The sequence below is a fragment of the Anopheles coustani genome, chromosome X (assembly GCF_943734705.1).
Source record: "Anopheles coustani chromosome X, idAnoCousDA_361_x.2, whole genome shotgun sequence".
In the NCBI taxonomy this organism is placed as follows: Eukaryota; Metazoa; Arthropoda; class Insecta; order Diptera; family Culicidae; genus Anopheles; species Anopheles coustani.
In genome coordinates this window covers 11,856,525-11,877,724 of record NC_071290.1, presented here as the reverse complement: position 1 = coordinate 11,877,724, position 21,200 = coordinate 11,856,525, and the positions used below count along the sequence as shown (strand labels likewise).

General features: G+C 43.8%; 2 protein-coding genes across 2 annotated transcripts; both read left to right on the top strand.

Moving 5' to 3' along the window:
• The first annotated feature begins 2,476 nt into the window (after positions 1-2,476).
• On the top strand, positions 2,477-3,508 carry LOC131269214 (uncharacterized). The gene is made up of 2 exons (XM_058271553.1): positions 2,477-2,800; positions 2,865-3,508. Exons 1-2 carry the CDS (start codon positions 2,591-2,593, stop codon positions 3,243-3,245), a joined length of 591 nt encoding a protein of 196 aa, XP_058127536.1. The 5' UTR covers positions 2,477-2,590; the 3' UTR covers positions 3,246-3,508.
• A 14,707-nt stretch (positions 3,509-18,215) lies between these two features.
• LOC131269097 (uncharacterized) lies at positions 18,216-19,723 on the top strand. Its single transcript, XM_058271416.1, has 2 exons — positions 18,216-19,638; positions 19,692-19,723. Exons 1-2 carry the CDS (start codon positions 18,216-18,218, stop codon positions 19,721-19,723), a joined length of 1,455 nt encoding a protein of 484 aa, XP_058127399.1.
• Positions 19,724-21,200: the final 1,477 nt, after the last annotated feature.

Below are 21,200 nucleotides of genomic sequence, written 5' to 3'. Positions count from 1 at the left end.
CGGCACGCGCTGGAAAGGCAAACGTTATGGGCTGGTGCCATCTCTAAATCCCTACGACAACAGTTGTACGATACGTTTAAACCTACTTCAACCATTGATGGTGTAGATCACATACCATTCGTTTTTTTTTTCTCGCCAAACCTCCGGATTGTCGGGAAATCAATTCAACAAAATGCAACGTGCAGCTGGTAACAAGACCACCGATTGGCACAGAAAACGGCTAGGTTTAGCTTCCGTACGTCACCAAACCGCTCGTTTAAACATTAAGTAAAAAGTTCATAATATGCTAACACGCAACCACAAGGTTCTGTTCGGAAGGAGGGCAGCAAAGTACGTGCGATTAATGCTATCAATGACTCCGGTGGATGATGCATAGTGTGTAGCCAAAAGGTCAGCCACGACAACGGTCTACAAGTAGAACTAGATTCAGTAAACAATAGACAAGTCAAACGACCAAGCGAACGGAGGAACTGTAAAAGAAATATCATAGATTATTTAAACTATTATAAATGTATTATTATTTTATGTTTGCTTGTTTTTGGAATAAGTTTCATTTTCGCCTGCTAGAAATGTTTCTCCCTTGGGCTCCGGTAGGTTTGTTGATATTTTCACTTTGCTAAATTACTACAGAAGTCATAAACAAAATAAACCCAAGAAAATTCATCTATAGCTCAACATGTTCAAAGTCATGACGAGCAGATCCGATCTTACTATCGTGAAGATATAAGAAACGATGTGTCGTTATAACTTTGAACACAACGAAAGGATTTATTTTCTTTTTTTTTCGATTTTGAGAGACTAGTTCAGAAATCGTGTACTATTTGACTATTTTGGCTCTTCTGATTACAACAATGATTCGAGTTGCCGATGTAGAAACTTAAATTTGATTCACACTTAACTTTCATAAACTGTTAAAGACATGTTATGTTGCATTCAAGCACTCAAGACATAACCGACGTCATTCATGTACAAATGCTGTAGAACAGTCTTCATAAAACTATTTGTAATCGTAATGGGACGCTCAAGAAGGTTGATTCCAATGTACGTTCAACAAATTGGGCCCTCTTATTTTCCTCAACATTCAGTCTAACTTTTAGTTTCTGTTGATTGTTTTTGTTATGAATACATTAAGCAGGAATGTTTAACCCCGGAACGAAGAGCACAAAGTCTGTCAACTGACTCACATTGACCCAAATTATTTGAAACACCCTAGAAAGACAGTCTATACGAGCGCAACAAGTTGTAATGCAGTTCATATGAGTGAAATCAATCATTGAATAAATCGCAACATACACAGATGTTTGTTTAAAAAGAGCTCAAGTTTTGATTTTAGGTGAATATTCAACTTCAAGGATAAAACAATCAGTCTAGGAAGAGTCGGAGCCCCTGGTGGAATTGTAATGCAATCGACTAACGTCAAGGAAAAACGTGTTTTGTGAACCAATAAAAAAACAACAAAACAGAACAAACAAACCTATATGCATGCAATCAATTGTAATTCAAAACGAAAATATGAATAGTTAAATAGCGTCCTTATTTAAGAATCATTCGGAAGATGTTAGTTTAGAGGCAAAATTTTTAGGGGGAATAGTTGTAACTTCTACCCATTCTTCAGTTCGTCAAATTAAGTTTACCAAGTTTCGTAAATGGCTTCAATTGTGGCTTACTCATTATACATTGAAAGATCCAACTGCGATGAAGGGAAAATTCTGTTGTTGCTATAATATATGCAATTGTGATTCGTCTTTCATCTATAACCGGAATTTGTTTAAGTCAACAGGACTATTTAAAAGCTAATGCAATTTTTCGACACCCAATTCAAAAATCACTTACCGTCGTTTTTACCTTTTACCTAGGATAGTTTCTAAAGTATTGGTGAACAATTCGTAATGCAGTTGCATGGTGGAAGAACGTTATTAATTTCCATCATGTACGGTACCAGCAGTTACACACGCGCACCTTTCAGGCCGGAATTCGATGCTGATGTGGGTTCGATTAAATAATACTTTTCCATACAGCTGGCAATCGTACCATAGTGTGTCAACACACTAACTTATTTATATTTATTCATATCGAACTCGGTAGTACTTTTTTCTAACAGCACAACGCACCACAACACAAAACCTTTTATCTTTATCTAATGTTACCTTTAGATATTTTCATTTCAGGGGTAAGATTTTACGTGCATTTGGTGTTTGTGCTTCGCTACAATTGGTAATCTGATGTACTGATTGATGATAAGCGAATCGCTGATAGCACCACTTTCCCCCCCACGCTAAAGTAAGCAACGGTAGAAATCGATCTTATTTGTACCCGGAGTCGGTGACGGAACTCCGTGTTGGCCAACCAAACACATCGTAATTGCACCGGAAACCGGCAAAGGGTTTGTTGTTCTTCATTTTCAGTTTACTGTGCGCGCGCACACAGAAGATAATTTTTCGAAAAATTCCATCGTGCCATCCCGCTCCCCGGGAAGGTTTTGACAGATCAGGCGTTCAGTTGCGCTCCAGAGAGCGACCGTAGTAGTTGTGAAAGTAGTGTGTTGTTGTTAAAAAGAACGTGTAATCGAAAGCTGCATCGCAGTTCGACGATGACGCAAATATTTGCTCAACTTCCCGCTGGCCAGCCGGGTACGCTGACGGCGGACAAGCCGCACCAGCCCGTCAACGATGAGCACCTGGTGGACGTTCCGGTGATTGGCAGTGCACCGGCGACTGGTGGCGGTTTACGTGCCGCCTGCGCCGGATTGCTTACGGGCAACAGGGCGGAAATGCGGAACCGTCTTCGAGTGCTCCAGCTGGTAAATATACCGTGAGGGAATTGGTTGGTTGGAGTGACGTTAACCTTTTGCCTTTGTCCCGTAGCTGCTCACCATTGGAGCGCTGGCCACGATCCGGCCGCAGTACAACGAGCGGTGGCAGTGGGCAACCCTGGTGGTGTTGGTGCACACGTTCGTCTTTTCGTTCGTGCTGCTGTGGGACAAGCGTTGCGCCGGCACCATCGTCCGCAAACTGCTGCCACTGTACGACTGGCGTGCCCTGGACCTCCGCTACACGTCCACCGTCTCAGTGGTGCTGTACGTCCTCTTCTACGGACTGGTGTCTGCGGACAAGGGCTACTATGGCACAGTCACCTGCAACTGGATATCGGCCATTCTTTCCCTGCTGACCGCCCTGGCCTACGGTTGCGAGAGCTGGCTGCAATTGCGCAACGACTACGACGGGCGTCCATCAGCCAACAATTAACCCAATGTTAACAAAATAGAACTCTCGCTCACTAGCGCCATCTAGGGGCCAAGGACGTGTGTACCCCTTGCATGCAGCATATTGCAAGCAACCGAGGTGTTTGCCTTAGCTCAACGCCACCTGTCTCGGGAAGTTGATGCCTTTTACATTACCCCTACCGTAGTGAGTGTTTGTTTGAATTAGAAAGGTGACGGTTTATTTCGCTAACCAAATATTGGATTACTAATAAATGATGCAAACTAATCACGTTATTCCAGCATTGGAAGCCACTGGCGAAATTTTATTCCTAGTCCTGATTTTGCCTGCATTGCGCAGTTTAGATACATATGAAGCAACATACTTCATACTAATACATCCTTTGGAAAAATTGAGCAGAGAAAATGATATGACACGAAATGTGAATGAAGTCGTGTAAAATTTCGATACCATATTTTGAGGTATAATAGTTGAAATAGAGATACTGTAATCGAGACAGCAGCCTTCAAGTACCTCATTATAGACTGGAGGCAATATAAAACAACTTCAATAGGCTGGAACGCACAAGTACAAACACTAAATTACTGCATAGTTCATTGTATTTCATACCATCTAAACAAAATCAAGCCAATCTTTCATATCTTTCATATTTGAAATACATCATTAAAAATTCATTGCAACAAAATGAAGTTTTCGTTGATGTGGAAAACAAATTCAATTAAACTAAACTAAACTAAAAAACTTAAAGAATGTCAAAACTCTACTAATAAAGCTACTTGAAAAATCATTAACGCGACAGTTTACAAATGTTGGCTTAAGTTTGCCAAGTCTAATTTAAATTTTGGTTTTCATATTTTCTTGTAATATCTCGATGAATAAAGTTCTCGATGAATAAAGTTAGTTCAGAAAGCATTAACGGGTTCTTAGAAAATGTTCACTTAAGTTACCAAGTGTGATTTTGAATGTTGTTTTAATAATTTGTGATAATATCCTTCTTCTCCTTGTCTGTCCTGCTCCGACGATCATGACGATAATTTCTGATAAAGAGTGTTAGAGAAACGAACTATGAAAAATGGTGGTATAATTCAAGAACGGGCTGCGGAAAAATAACGATTGTCGCTTCAGTGGTCTCTGTTACTTCCCCTTTCCCTTACATTAGTGAAAACAGTAATAGTGTTTTTAAAAGTGTAAAAGCGTAAAGCAAGATTCTAAAATGTTTTGTCCGGAAAAGTTCTCTCTAAAAAATAACAAAACATCGATTGGTTCTGTAGTAAAAGAAGAAAGCATTGGCACAAAAGAGTTAACCAAGGGTTGTGTAAGGGATGTAAAGGAGAGGAAAACCGTAGCCAACGAGAAAAAAACATCAAGCACGATGAGAGGAACGTAAATGGCTCTCCAATTTCCGGAAAGATTCCAAAGCACGCTGGAAATCAAGGTGGAGCCATTCAATTGTGCTGGGAAGAGGAGTGAACAACCTGTTGTGACGCGGGAAGAGGAAATGGCGCCCGGTTTCGTGCGGGGAGGGTGTGTGTGTGTGTGTGTGTGAGCGATAAGGGTGGCGAGGGTGGAACGACGGCGCAATTTTGCTGTTTGGCCGAGTATGAATTTATTATGCGATTTTGATTTAAATATCTGCACGGCATAATAACTAGCCTGGCGCAAGGTTCGAAATTGTCGCCTTCGCGAGGCCATTCGACGTGCCGCCCTGCTTTGTGTATTGATACCCACCCTTTTCCACCCTTCCACAAGGGGGAACCTGCTATCGATTTATTGCTAATAAACTCCCCTCGGGTGCATGGCAAGGGGGGAAAATTGATATGAAAATGTAAGGTGTAGAGCGAACAAAACAAAAAAGGAAAAAAGCAGGGGGAAAACAGGAAAAAATACGAACGAGATTCAGATTATTTCAATAACATCGGCAGGAGGGATTGGTAGGGAGGGGGGGGGGGGGGGAGGATACTGGGTTGCTACAAAGTGACCGGGAATTTTGGGTGGCTGGTGAAAATCGAAGAATGAAATGGGTTGAGCCGGGGTGGGGAGGAAAATTGGGTACGATTGGCGCCCGTTAGAATGGCGAACAGAACACACATCTGCATGCCTGGTGCGTGTGTGTGTGTGTGTGGGGGTTGGTGAATCGGTTTCACCGGGGTGTTCAAAATTGGCGTTGCGTGACGTGCGTAGCATCGAATGGGGTAAAACACTGGCTGACGGGGGAGGTCGGAAGGGGCGAAGGGTGGGCAAGAAAACAAGAACGGTTGACATGGAAATTTCAATTAAATTCCATCGCCAACGCATCGCCACCCCTTTCTTGGTGCGCCCGGGTTTCCCTGGCCCTGGGGTTTTTGGGAAATGCGGGCTTAAAAAGCTAACCCCAGGCCGATAGCCTAGTTTTTCCTCCGCTGTGAGCTGCTTTGGTGCACTTAAAATCGATGAATGGTGGACAACAATGTCCTATTGCGCCTCGATTCATCGCTAGTTTCGCTATAAATTGCAGGCAATGGGCGTTTTGTTTGTTTCGCGTTGAGAGTCGCAACTAAACACCGACATCCATTAAATCATTTACATATTATCGTTGATTTGGAAATTGTTCAATACCGTGATAAAGTTGAGGAATTCAGTTCAACGTAGTGTGCAAAATTTTCACTAAAAAGGATTTCCGTTTTATATGAAACTTTGAAAGTTGTAAAAATTCATAAACTAGACCAAGTTCTTTTAAGTATATTACACAACACTAGGTAATCGGTTATCGTAACTACATTAACATTGAGTAAGAACTTAAACTGGCTAATAAGACGAAAAATATATTACGTTATTGCAAAAAAATCGACAAGTAAATGTAAATACTTACGTAAAAATAAATACGCTTGTCGTGTTCACTTTCAAAAACAAAAAAGAATAAGCTGCTTCCGGTATCGCTTGTTGCGTAAAGTGCCCGCTAGAAGCAAACGTTACCAGTTTGCATCGTCTACTTTGATGAGATTGTTTGCGCCGCGCGAATGATCGACTATGGGCATAACCCTGCTAATAAGCAGGCATACATGTAATCTCTTACACATAAATCAGGATAACGATGGCTGCAAATGCATCAGAATGTCCCGTCGGGCCTGAATAAGGATTACCAGCATTAAAGCCGGCACTAAATACCGGATAATCCTGTAATATCGTATCACACTTTCCACTGGTAATCCTTTTTTTTTGCTCGTACACTTGCTCTCTTCAATTCGCTTTCTATTAGTACACAAATAAGCACCCATAGCAAGTCCTGAAGATTCCCAATTCTCACTGACGTATGTTGAAAATGGAATAAATTAAAAGAAGACGGTTTATGCCGTACGTTGTGATACGGGTTTTGTATTGTTTGTAATAAACAAAACCTTGTTGGCTGAGTCTGAATCTCTTCTTAATACAAATTGAACCAAAGAGCATATGAAGAAGAAGCTAAAAATGGTATGTACCACTTAAGCTTTTCTTAAAATCATAAGCAATATCTAAAATACAAATTTTAGACTTTTCTGAACGACTAGTTCCGAGAACAAAATTAACCTCCCCTATAATGCTATTTAGGTCTAAGGTCATTTTAAACTGCGGTCATTTTGACCGCTCTTTTTAACTTCGCTCTTTTTAAAGCTCATTTTCAAATCTGTAAACGTTTGCTGTTTTATATATTGGTTTACTATTTTATGGCTTTTTTTTTACTTTTTTGATGCTCCTCTTCATCATTCCGCTAGCTAGGTGTTAAGCAGAAAATTAATTAAGTTTTTCTCATCTTTCAGCTTTGCAAAAATATCATAAAAACCACACGTTCAATAAAACGTATAAAGCGAGCGATTTTTGCACTGGTTATCCTTAGTGAAATAGTCAGTAAAATTACGTAAGAACTAGAGTGGTGTCATTCCGATTCAGATTCACGAATCTGAATAACTCTTTGATTCGGTTCCGTGGTTAGTTAATCTGTTATTGACAGATTCCTGAATTCCAAACATTCCTTAATGTTAAAGGAACTGAAAAAAATGGGAAGAGAGACACTCTTTTTTGTGTTGGTCACTTGATCCACGCCAATGTAAGAATCATGAAGATTTGTAAAAGATTGTTACAAACAAATGCTAAGGTTTCGAAAGATTTATCAATATTTTTAAGATTCGTGACCCAAAATATTCATGAATCAATCTGAATGAATTTTCGGTGAAAGATGCATATGAATAAATCTCGCCTAAAGATTCATAAGGCACAACACCAACCCGAACCAGCCCGCCTCAATGGTGGCTATGTTTTGATCTTATTTTACGTTTCTATTCATATAGAACTGTTAAACTCACAGGGTGGCCATATTTTAGTACGCTCTTTCAGGGCAACTTAATTTTCAAGTCGCGTTATTTCATTATTTAGGCTTTTGAATGCGTTAGGCTATATCTAGGAGCACTTTGTGGAGGGGTTCTTTGGCAATGCAGGGAAGGTTTTACTAGGTGGTGTATTTTATTTTAGAAAATCCTTTGCAATAACTGTCTGCCATTGACTTGATTTCATTGATTTCTTGAACAAACTGTTGCGTGTATTATAAACTAAACAAGATACTATATACTAGTAATGAGTCATACGATTCTTCTCAGGGAATCGAGTTCCGCCCGTTGCCCGTTGGTTCGGAACCGGCTCCGGAGATACTATTTCTGAAGCGTTACTTTGGAGTCGTTAATTCGGAGCCGTTAGTTGAAAACCGACTCCGGAGCAGACAGCGAAATTTGCCGGAGTTGCTCGAAGCCGTTGTTCCCATCGCCAGTAGTCAGCATATTTGCTTGGCTCACTATGTCCTCCAACTTTGACCTGTATAGAAGTTAAGAAGGGCTATGCCTTACCGACACCTTTCGATATGGAAGCCCACATCTCATAGCTTACGTTGAAAAGATACCCTTTAAGGTATTTGCTTTCCTAAACCATCACAGCGGTATCTCGTTACGAGTGGCTTCTACCTACGGTCTCGTGCCGAACCAGCTGATTCCTGCGAAGCAAAACATACTTGTAGTTGTTAGTTTTTAATCGAATGCCGAAAGGCTGCTGGGACGTGGACAAAAAGGGGGCAAACCGTCTAGTACTCCGCTCCGAGGTAGGCGCTCATAGTATATGCATGAGCGTGAAGATTTCGAGGTACGTCAGGTAACGCGAGGTCCGAGCGGTCCGAGACACCGGGCCTAAAGTGGTAATACCCGGCGCGAGCACCTACCGCTCCAGGGCGTACGTATATACGTACGGGTGGACTTTCGCGTTCGGTCTGGAAGCCGAAACCCGAGAGCGGTATGAATATTGAATCAATCCAATTACTAACCCCGAGCCTGGCGGTGACCGTCTGCTGGCGCACCGGCGTTTTGCCGGCGGATTTCGCGTCTTGCAGCTTTTCAAATTTTCACACCAACACACCTCGCCCGGCCGCGGCCCCAAATCAATCCCAATTTTCCGGAAAGCGTTCAGCACAGGATCGTGGTTTTGGGTCTGCCTTTTCGGAGCCTATTTTATTAAACCCCGACGATGCGACTGCATTTGTTTGTGCCCACGGGTACTCACTTTCACTCGGTGGGACCCTGCGGGTTATACTCAAACGTTGAAGCGTTGAAATAATAATATTAGAATATTATAATAGCTCCTCCAATGAATGGACCGCACCGCCAGATCCTTTCGACGCCAGGAACGAGTTGCAAAGTGTACGCCCCGCGAGCTCGTGGAAAAGGTGAAAGAAAACTTTTAATTGAATACCTTCCCTCCCGGTTTTTTTCTCCCCCTTCCCTCGCCAACAATACGAGGAAAAACCGAAGCAGCTGCAAAGCGTAGGGCGAAAGAAAATAAGCCAACCCCTCGGCCAACAAACCCAAGGAAAGCAATGATAAAATTATTTTCACCCAAAGCACGAAATACAAGACCGCGCACCTTTTTCCCACCCGAAGAAGGGTGAACGACGCTTTTCTTGTTCACCGTTGCACTTTCCACCTTTCCATCCCCATTTCCCCCCCGTCCCCTTGTGCAGTTTTTGACCCGTGTGCGTTTGGCAGAACCATCTCATTAACGGGAAACAGTACACCAGTGCGGACGGTGAAATGCGGGACTTAGCCTTTAGGGGTTCACCGTTTCCTGCGCGTACTTATAATCGAAGAACGAGAACTTCCGGCCCGGGTATTACTCAGCGAAAAAAACAAAACCCCACCCCCGTAACGGATCGCGTCTCGTTACCGGCCGGGAAGGTTGGGGATTAAGTTTGCTTGATTTAATTTATCACGGGGGAAAGGAAAACGAAAATTGCCGAGGATAGTTGCGCGAAGGATGCGAGCCGGATTTCGTGAGACTCAAACAGATGGTATCGAGTACTTCTGGTTCTTTTGGCTTTTTGTTCAGCTGTTACATTCCGTGCAGCTTTACGCTGTACGGAAAGAGCACCCTTTTGTTGCTTTGTTCTTAACTCATTTCTTTTCGCAATCAATGATAATAGTTTTAAATGAAAATTTTCAAATCGATTTCAATTTTTATTGGTTCAATTAACAGTGTAAGAATAACCCAAAATAATATAGTGCAGCATTTTGAAAAAATAACGCGACTTGCATCAGGTGTATCTATTACCTTCTCCTAGCTTAGTTGCTAAATAAAACTAGCTTCAAGCTCGAGTTGGAAAATATTCTACGTGCAATTGCTATGCATGTCAAAATTTGTGTCAACACCGTGTCCTACTTTCAACACGACAGATGGATTTATTCAAGAAACCTGATAGAAAGTTTATAAATCAACGTTCCTCTGGACATTCCAAAGTTTTGGTTTTTTTTACCCCTTTCGATCGAAGGGATTGCGCCTTAGAAACTAATTTACCTATTTTAATCATTTACTCTTTATTTCTAATTTAGATAGAGTTTGCAAATGAGCATGGGTTGCGAAATGTGATTCAATCTTTTACGAATTAAAAACAGAATCGATTTCATATTTATTTCGACCTAACTTAGGCTTTGTTGAAAAGTATTCTTTTGGTTCATTCAAGTTACGTTAAGCGTTCTTCGGATAAGGAAACTTTACACCTTGAGCTCCAATTTGCTATTGTTTTATTCATTTGTCAAATAGAGTATCATTTGGCTTATCTAGTAATTCATTTCAATTAGTTCTTAATTTCTTTTTTTCCCAAAATGAAAAATGATTGTAATTGGAAATGTGCTCGACATTTTTTTTGTTAACCCATTTCCAATATTCTCAATTTATTCTGAAAATTTTCTTTCACCTTTGACTAAGTTTTCACATTGATCTCTTAATTTACGCCAGTGCATCAATGACATGTTTTTATCCTAAAATCACTGCACTTTTTTTGCATCAAAGCACAATTCAGATCAGTTGAATCGTTTGCACAGTTTCATATTCTTCATTTACTTTCATTAAAAAGTAAATTCACAGACTCGTCGCCCATTTGATAAAACAAGCAACTTTGTTGCAAAATAATAAAAATAATGTTAAAATTGAAATTTTTGAAAATATGGACCAAAAGGACGGGGCACTTGCAAACTCGAGGCTCCAAACAGCTGCTAAGTTTGCTTACATTGTAGTCCGCCTTGGCTCAGGGAACGTCTTGATGAAAATTAAAAAAAGTTGTCCACTTAAAAAGGCATCTAATTGCAAATCGGTCGATGGATATTCCGAAAGTCAATAGGAAAAATCCATTGGTCCAAAACCCAACCCCTGGTTTAGGGAGGTAAATTCCAAAATGATCAAAAATAGCAAAATTTCAAGAGGACAAATATAGTGGAAGGATGATGAGGTGTTAAAACTAAATGAAACACCTTTCAACGCAGCCAATTTGATTCATAACAGGAAACGGGCAATTTTGACAGCTCATCAGATTTCAACGTAATTAATTATTGTGAGTGGCTCTATTTCCTATCAAATAGAAACAAATGAAACATATCCACTTTGGCCCAGTTGAATGCCACAATTCTTTGAAACGATGAAACGGATGCTGTAATAGATCTATATGAAATGAATTTTAATTAAAATAATGATCGAAAAATGGACCAGCCTTTGTGTTATTGAAATAATTGATGGTTGATATATTGAACACGATGCATATCATATTCCAATCGAGTATGATTCGAGTAATTTTTCCCTCAAAATTCACTTTTCCAAATGCGTCGAACCCGTTAATCGAATCGAAATAAATAGTAAGAAATTAAAGTGGTTCATAAATAACGCATACTACTACTGTCTATCAAATAGTGCGAGGAAATTCATCTCGTTTGGAACGTTGTCTTTCTGCTTATTCGCGAAACAGATTTAATTACTTGCAAAAAGCTAAATCCGCCCACTCCATCGAACCGTGGGTCGGCATGTCACGATGGCAATAAAACAAGATTAATTCTTTCTTCCGACCAACACCATGACCGAGGCACGATTTATCGAATGTCATCAAATGCGCATCCACAGACCACAGGCGCAAAAATCCAAAAAAAGAAAAAAAAAAGAAAATGGAAAATACGAAAAGAGGTAGTGGCAGTTCGAAGAGACGATTAAAATTACATAAATAAAATTGCCTCCGGGAAAGATTAAGCTGTTTAGGAAGTTTTTCGGGCGTGATGAATATCGCCCGTCGGTGGGCCGGGAAAACGGACCCGGACGAGCTTGAACGGGTCCGGCTCGCGAGCATGAAAACTGTCCGTTTTCATCGTGATCGCATTGTTCCGAGCGATAAGGCGTCAATTTTTTTCTCCTTCCGGCCCCCGCACTAAAAAATTGGGCTGGAAAAAAGAAAAACATTGACGATTGAGGAGAGCGGGGGGGAAACTTGGGAGGAAAAGTTTGTTTTCCATTTTTCATCGCCCCATCGGTCCCCCGACAAGTTGCCCCAACCTACCCTCGTCCTCGTTGGGCCCAACCGACGCCACGACAGTCATTTGTTCCGCGAATTGAGACGACGAGGAAGGAAATTTGCGACTCATCAAACTTTTCTTTCGGAACTCTGCCGTCTTTTCTTCGTGTTTTCTCTGCTTCGTGTGTTTATGTTGTGAGCCCACGCGAAGGGAGGGGGAGGGAATCCGGAAAGGACCGCTCCACTCCCCCCCAGAGAGATAATGGTTTTTCCTGTTTTCCTATGCCGTTTTCCTTCCCCGCTTTCTGCCTTTACCAAAACAGCGGCTTCCGCTTCGGGTCCGGGGAATTTCCCGGCGTATAGAGTTTTCATATAATTTCATTCCCTGCACAACTTCGTCCGCACTTGTTTGCACGGCGCGGGAACTTGTTTTTTCATTCCCCCGCTCCCCCTTGCGTTCCCCAGGTCCCAGGGGACACATCGTCGGGAAAGCGGTTCCTTTTCAAATGAAGGATATTTGATTTGGCCAACGCCACGCCCGATGGTGTCCAGGAATCGAACGAAGGTCACCCCAATCGTGACTCGAGCTCGCCATTTTTCCGAGCCGTATTTTTTTTAAATTCTTTTTCCCCAAGCCAAAGTTACATCGCTCCGTCAACTGGCGCTGATTTCTGGTTTCCATTCCACTGGTGTTAGTTTTACCCGCGCAGTGTAGGGTTTCCCCGTGCGGGGGGGGGGGGGGGGGGGGCCGGGTTGACGAGAGATCAATCGGGTTTGGCATTCTTTGCAGCCTTTTCCAAGCCCGTGAGTTGGCACTAAAACTTCCGTGGTCGGCTGTGTGTATGTATTTTAACCTGTTGGTTCAAGATAACAGCTTCAGCGTCCTGCGGGTTGAAAGAGCAACAGGGAGAACAATCGAAAGCAAAAATGTAAGGTAATGTGGAGCAAAATGCCCTCGCAGTGCGCCCAAGACAAATAACCCAATTCTTCACACACCGATTCTCTACCGTCTCTTCTAATGCCAAAAACAAAAAAAAGGTATTAAATGTTCTACAGTTTTTAACTTCTTTTTTATTTTTAACAACTTAAAAAAATTATTTAGGAGCACTTTTTTACCAACCGTGATTTCCAATTGTGGGACAAAAATGCCCAAATGCTTAGGTAAAACACACCCAATAATAATTATTAAATAAGAGCTATGTTAGAGTCCGGAACTGCGAAGATGATAGAAAAAAGGGACTATGATAGATAGGGAAATGTATACAATGACAACTGTCTTTTCTGTTACAAACAAATCGGAGCAATAAAAAACTAAAGTTTTGGTTGTATCCCAACCACAGTTGAAAACTTCCTAAAATTATGTCAACTTTTACCTATTGTTTGTAACAAACTATTTATTTTTTTTTATGTGGCACGACATCCCCTAGTGGGACAAGGCCTCTCTCCGAAGAGAGTTTGTGTGACCGAAAGACGGTATATTATAGATCGGTGGTCAGCCGTTCGTAATACCGGGGGGTGCCAGACTCGAGATTCGATCCCACACCTGTGGCGTGGTGTTTCCTCGCGCTACCGCTGCGCCATGGGCACCCCCAACAAACTATTTAACAAGACGATATTTTTGAGATTTTTGATAAAATTTCATCACAAGGTAGACTATCTATGTCAAGAAATCTAATTAAATGTGCTTCCAACTCCAAATAAAAAAGGGGTTTTCTTGGAATTATAAAGTCGAATGAAACATCGATAACTAATCATATATGAATTGTTGATTCAAAATACAGACATCTTTGAGTTAATTTACCTCAAACAATGTCAAACTAAATAAATTACTGGATTGTAATATTTTACCTGATTGTAATATTTTATTTTGACACTTGTTATAGCTCCAAAAACTGTGAGCAAATCTTACATGATTTCAGACGTGTTTCACTTCATTCTTTTAGTTTTCCCTGTTCAATCTCTATTTAGAGCCTTGAAATCCGCATAGGATTTCAACATATTCTATTACGTAATATTTCTTTATATTGTTTGAATACAAGCCGGCACATTTTAGCCCACCGGGGCATCTTTCCACACTTTCCCCTATCACCCAGGCGAGTGGGTGAGCAACGGGCACGGACCGATAAACGGAGCCTGTAACGGTTGAGCGGCACGGCAGAAAAGGATAACTTGTTATCGGTGCAGAATAATCCATCAAAACGCGCCTCGGAAATGAAATGAAATGAAATCGAAACAAAACCCATCAATTACGACCTATGACTTTCGGTTTTCCACTTTTCCTAGAGAGAGAGCGTAAGAGCTGTTGCGAGACGGTGGGAATTATTTTGTTTGCGCTGTTTGATTTATCACCAAAGTACAACACTCTATCAACGCTTTTACATACACACACACAAGAGTTTGTTTAGAGGCTGAAAGACTTTATAAATTATCGGAGTTACACCAAAGTTCAACTATCTCAACCTAACGATTGTTGGCGGTTTTAGGTACTGAAATTCAACCTCATTTATAGATGATTACTCCCTAAACCGTGTTTGATAGATCAAATCATTTATTTTACACCTCATCACCAAGTGATTTGGAGTACTCCACTGTGGGTTGGACACACCATGTCTGGAGCTTCCTTTTGGGCCTCTTATTTTTTATTACAAATGGGCTTGTTATTACCAGCTACGATTGCATTCATTTCCGGGCGTATACTTTGTATTTCTTCCGTTTCTCTCCATTAGCACAGACACAGTCTGGAGTTCGGAAGTCCTCCCGTTTTTTTTGCTGGCAGTTAGGCGCTTGTGAAATGTTTCATATCCGCTTCTTGTCGGAGAGGAAACCACCCGGAAATGGTCCGTATTAATCAGGAGTGTTGCGTCGAAGACGGCCATTGAGCTGGTTGTTCTCAAACAGTCCTGAGAAAAGGGAAGGAAAATACAACGGTGAAGGTAGTTGAATGCTTTCACCTGCACTTTGAACATCAGACATTGGTTAGGTATGGAAATTGTTCTCTAAACTCACAAATTCTCTAACAAAAACCAGAGAGACGTATGCAATGCTGCTGGTTCTGGTTTTTATTGACGGAGGTGAGCGTTACCAGTGACCATCGTTCCCACGCTTCGCGGCACAAACAATCGCTAGGGTGGGGTGAGGCAACATCGCGCTGACGTAGCCATCCGAGTCCAACCAGGATCGTCGAATCGAATTGCGCCGACGTCCACTCCCAGGAGTCGCAGAGCGCATCGATCAAATGACGGCTTGTAAGTTGAGGCACTGTGGTAGCGAGCTCGAAAACCAACACAGCACGCCCTGGACTACAGCTTATGAGCGCAAGAGAGTAACCTGCAACAACTGATGAAAGATTCTGTTAATAGATTTAAAGAATTATGTATTCTTTACTTTCACCTTTCACTATTCTAGGATATTCTCCATAGATTTTGTCTATAGCCTAAAAACTCTATCAAAAGAGTCTAACTAGATTTGAAGTGTTAGTCCAAATACTCTAACAAAACATAGCCAAACTTCTGTGAATTCTGAATGAGACAGCGAATGATAAATCTGAGTGTGTTACAATTGCATACCCAACCAAGACTGCATTTTCGCCCAAAACGCTGTAAGCGGTGCTTGATGGATCGGGTTGCCATGAGGATTGCAGCAGTTAATAATGGAATGAATAAGCAACGAATGCGCGCCATTCTACGAGCGCGCATGAGAGTGCGGCCTACATGCATGCTCTTCACATTGACCGTCAAGCCTGGCCGGGGACGCTCCGTCTCGGTTATGTTATTCTCGGACTGTTTGTACTGATGATCTCCCGCCGCATGGGAGGGGGTCCCGACTTTGCCTGCTACCGACGCACCCCATCCGACGTTCTCGCACGAGCGCCCATGGACACATCATTTATACGGTTTGTTTTCCACTGGGGTGTTAGATTTTTCAAATATTTTATCGATTCCGTCTGCAACATAGTTGCTAGGGACGGAAGGTATATAGCTGCGGCGACTGCTCGCCGGTACGTCACGGATGTTGCGCAGCCGCAACCGGTTAATCACCATCTCGTTCGCTCGCTCTCCCTTCTGGTATCGCGGTATTTCCTTTGGTGTTTTCCTTTCGGCAGGTCTTCTTGCGGCTGGCAGATGTCCACCATCTTCGTCGATCTGCCTGCGGCCCCGCACTGGCCCAACCTGGGACGATTTTTTCGCGCGCGTTGCTTCGGTTTGGTACGTAGGATACGCCTCAGTCGTAAGATCGAAGCCGTGCCGCGTGTGGTGAAAGTGACCGGACCTAGTTACACGCTGATTACGTCCACCTCCGACTGCAAACGAACCCACCGATCCGGCCGAGGCAGTATCTGATGTCTTGCGGTCACAAGAGCGGCAGGTCTGCGTCTACGTACACGTCGCGAAATGTGCAGCTAGCTCACCGGTGGAACTCTGGAGACAATCTGGTGGAAGTCGCGGGTTCGTGACGTGGTCACACGTGTGATCCGCTGCCGAAAAACCACAGGAAGCTCGTGAAATCGTCATTCAATCTGGCTTGAGGCGTGCCCTAGTTTCTAGGCAACACCAGCGCCTCACCGCACGTCAACCAGATGCTCCGGATGCCTAGTGCCGGTGCGGAAGTTTCAATCTGCACAACGTGACACAACCAGCACGCCTGAGTATCACCTCCTCGATCAAAAGACAACATAGAAAAAGACCTGATTTCATTCAGTTGTTGTTTTGTGTAAAAATAGTCACCACATGTGCTACTAGAACTAGATACCGTATAGTACTATGGCGACCGACGCGCCGAGTGTTGCCCCATGGTAGTGGTTGGCGTTACTAAGGATCTTCCCTAGCTATATTGTGATCTGCGTGTGGTGTGATACGTGGACTTGTTTATTTCCTGCTTAGATATGAAATAATCGAGCGAGAAGCAAACAGTGGCCTCTCGCTTTAGAGGATCATCGAGACCTGCACAGATAGACCGTCGACGACCTTCGATATGGTACCGAAAACTAACTGCCCACCGAGCAACCTTCATGTGCAGTGACGACAGTTCATAAAGTCCTTACGTCACAGCCACCCCTACGGCCACACTACGCACACCTTGCGCCGCTCGGCTCTACCGGCGTCGACCTATGTTTTACCTCCGTGGTTCTAAAATAACACCGCGTGCGCTATTTTAAGCCCGGTCCGGCATCCAGGTACGAACGGTTGACATCAAAGCCGATGACAAATAAGCTTCCGTTTGGGGAAAGACTGGTGGCCTTCACATGCCGCGTCGCACATGGTCGCACACCGTTGGACGTATGAATGCGCACCCACAACCGGTGACGGTTTTCGCTCTCGGCTTGTTTGTCGCGGTAAATTTACAGTGACGCTGTCGCACAGGTACTGATATATAGCTGCTGCATCGTTCTGTTTCCATTTCTCCACGCCGACCGGATGCTGCCCATTGTTTGTTTTAGTATTGAAAACGAAGCATAACCTTGAGCGCACTAGTCTGCTTTGGCTTTTGGGGATCGGCAAAGAGTGCGCTCAGGAGATGAAGTGCGTCCTAACCTGACAGATATTGACAATTGTGTCGACGATCCTATCTGTCGACACCGCAAGGCCTTTCGGCGTAAAGAGATTCTTCACAGTGCCGCATCTTTTGTAGAATATGTAAACATGGAAAGAATTATAGAATAGGTTGGTGTTTGTCGCTGTCTACCTCCAACAGGAACTTTCCATGACCTTGGCCTACCATGCGCCAGGATGCATTTTGGCTATCGACTCTCGAAACCTCTTCCCTTTAAAGCCTCGTATCTGCTTTAGATTAGCATCTCTGGCAGAATAAGAATGAAGAAATACCATCGTTAGAGGTGTATGGCCGGTATGAAATTCACTTTCACTTTTCACGCGCCGTCTGCGATCGTTAGCACGCGTGTATGCATGTGCGTAAACCGGTGCTATTTTTATCACCCGCAGCTTCGAACTGCTGCCCACGGTTAGGTTTTGTTGTCGGACTCGCACGTTGAACTGTACAATTACCAACTGGGTGTTGCGGGCAACAAATGAAACATTCCTGGATGCGACGTGTGCAGTTACATGTGTGTTCTGTTCCATAGGGCGCCTATATAGCGTGTTGGATGATGCAGATTCATTCACAACTGACGGTAAAGTAACGAACTCGGTGCAGAACTGCTGCGGGAGGTGTCCAGTGTAACGATGTCTTACCATCGCGGTACTGCTAGCCCGGCGAGCAAGGATGTGTCGCGCGATTCAAACAACAACGCCCTCCTGAGTGGAGACAATTTGCTACGGCTCGCGCTGAAGAAGCCAGATAGCTGGAAGTGGGAGCTCACGACGTCCAGCTCGTCGCCGAACATCAGCTTTCCAAAGATACAGCTGTTCGACAGCGTGAGCGGCGAGCTGATGGTGGAGGTGGATCAACCGGACTGCGTTATCCGGTCGGATTGTGCTCCGCAGGGGCGAAGCCAGGGCATCAGCACCTTGGAGCAGTCGAAGGCTGGGCGGCCGCAGCGATACAGCCGCTCGCGTACGTCGCTAGTTAAGGAGAAACTGCCAACGTCCGGGGACTCCCTGTCCGATATCTTCAATCAACTGAGCAGCAAAGGATTAGGGCACAAGCTGGCGACGAGCGGCTCCCAGTATCGGTTGACAAACGATGATGCTGACTCCGGCCGGCATGTGCTGCAGAAAAGCAAGTCTGCTAGCGCCATAGCGATGCAAGAGCCTCCGATCGTGCGCAGGAGATCGCGCAAATCAGTGTCCAGTCGTTCTAGCTCTATCCTGGAACGTATTAGCGAGTTCTACGGGCGTAACTCCACCGATGACGAGGATTTAGGCGATCGGAGGTTAGTGCCGCATGCTCCATCGACGCCTACACAAAGCAACGAGCAAGTACCGGACGAAGAGAATGGCGTCACCATCCAGGAGATGCCAGCAGATCCACCGATAACCACACCGATCAAGGCTCGACCTAAGATATACAAACTGGTACGCAGTAACGCCGGGACGCTGATGGTGCGCGAAGAAAGCTTCCATACCCAACGCAGTTTGCGGCGACGGCAGCGTGACAGTTTGGACTGCGAGCCCTCGGAGCAGCCGCCCCAGCTCGAGCGCTTTGTGGAGATGGACGACCAAACCGAACCGGTAGTCCACGCTCCTTCTCGCTACGAGCAGGAAATCAACCACATCGACCACCTGCTGTCGCGGGTGATGCTCTCGCACGATTTGCAAACAGAGGAGCTACCGCGCCACGATGTGCCAAACATTCGAATTTCGTCGATAGAGGACGAAGTAGCCGGCACCGGCTCCAACCATGGCCCTATCAACCATCTTCAGAACGGCCGGGTACGACGAACCCGTCGCCATCGGCGCAGTATGAGCGTTGGCAGTGGCGTTACGTCATCGCGCCATCGATCGATCTCTTCCGGACGTTCCAACTCGCCGGCCGATCGGACCGGTAGGCGACGGCGCTCTTCCTCCAGCTCGTCGGAGGCAGAGGGTGCCTCGCGGCTGAACGACCCATCAGCTGGATATTCCTCGCGTTCCAACTCGCTGAAACGCCGGGGTCGCACGCGACGCCGTGGTGACACGCGTGATTCGTCAACGGCGAAGAGCAATGGTAAGTTCAGCAGTTTTCTTTCTACCTATCCTATGTTCTCCTACTTCATCCAGCCAAGCCCGATCTGCTCTGTACATTGCAATGAGTGTGATGACTAACATACAATGCAAATTGCCTGTATAGTTAGCAAAACATCGTTGTATTGGCCTTTGACAAGCTGCGTCGAGAATGGAGTCGTTAACTCAGCATGACCTTAATTGTTGCTTATAACTATTCTGTTTAAATGTTTACATTAGCTGACGTTTAAAATATTGTAACAGCAACTCCAGTAAGACAGACAACATATAAATTATGGTGTTTTTCCTCAGATAGTTGAAGTGCTCTGTGACTCGCACGAAGTTAATCACTTTGCAAAAGTTTGTACGATGCAAATATATCAAGCTTCCGAGTACTATAAGGATGTGGCATGGCTATCATGGTAACAGATGAGCCTGAATAGGAGCGATAGCCTTGCCTTTATTGTGTATTCGTTGGTAGTATGAAAAGGAGTGCCATCGAGTGTCACTTCCAGCTGAATTATATTTATAATCTATTGTAGAGGGAACGTTGCTCTTCGGTGCAGGTTACAGATGCGAATGATATTCGGGAAACTCTTGGGATACGTCGAAATAATAAACTTCATGATGGACAGGGTGAATCCTGCATCAGCTGATAGCAATTTCCCGTGATGAGAGTGTCAATTTAGTTAAATTCAAAAGGAACACCGTTCTGCTCTACATTCGATGACCCCTGTCCCGTATTCTAGTGGACGAGTCAGAACGAACTTCTATCAGCGTTTGGTCGTTTGGACGAAGCCGAACGAGGGACAGCGCTGGCTAAAACAAACGCTTCTAGACTGTGGGTGTTTTCGGTCGTTTTGTTTTGGTTCCTTCCATTCGGAAGGGCGCTGACATCGTCGGCCAGGCCGGAAGTACTCACGAGCAGTGGCACGAGCAGTGGCACGAGCACCTGCATGCACCGCGATGGCGCCTGCGCGCTTCTCGTACGAACCCGCTCGGTCGGTGGCTGTTCCGATTTCGCACACAAACATGCACCACGCGAGGCTGCCGAGAGCATCCTTAGGGCAGGGTCTACTACAGGTGTTTGCTTTGCCAACTAAATTTTGTAGTTATTCTTTTTCAATATATTAGCCTTATAATATTTGACTTGGTTAATAAAAAATACAAAAAATCCACTTCCTGAAAATAATTCAATGTTTGAATTAACACGTTGACAGCAAAGCGTTTAGTCACACTTTTTAGTACAATCTTTTTCAATAAAATGAGTTCAAAACATTTATTAAACCGATGGTTTTTGAACGTTAAGCAAAGACTTAGCTTCAGAAAGGACTGATATTAAATATTACAATAATTTTTATGTTGCATTTTCATTTTTTATGGGACAAACACTTTGTAGAACTAATGACAGCTGAGTATCAAAAATGACAGCCATGGCAGTCAACGTCTTATAGTCAATTTTTAGCATACTTATAAAAGTATTCTACCCCTGGCGAAATGTTGAAATTGAAGAGGCGACACACCATACGAGACACCAATGGTTCGAACTACGAACATAGCCCGCTC

Coding starts and splice junctions, on each gene's coding strand:
- LOC131269214 (XM_058271553.1), top strand. CDS start 2,591: ATGACGCAAATATTTGCTCAACTTCCCGCTGGCCAGCCGGGTACGCTG. Junction 2,801..2,864: donor GTCTTCGAGTGCTCCAGCTG/GTAAATATACCG, acceptor TTTGTCCCGTAG/CTGCTCACCATTGGAGCGCT.
- LOC131269097 (XM_058271416.1), top strand. CDS start 18,216: ATGTCTTACCATCGCGGTACTGCTAGCCCGGCGAGCAAGGATGTGTCG. Junction 19,639..19,691: donor GTCAACGGCGAAGAGCAATG/GTAAGTTCAGCA, acceptor TACTTCATCCAG/CCAAGCCCGATCTGCTCTGT.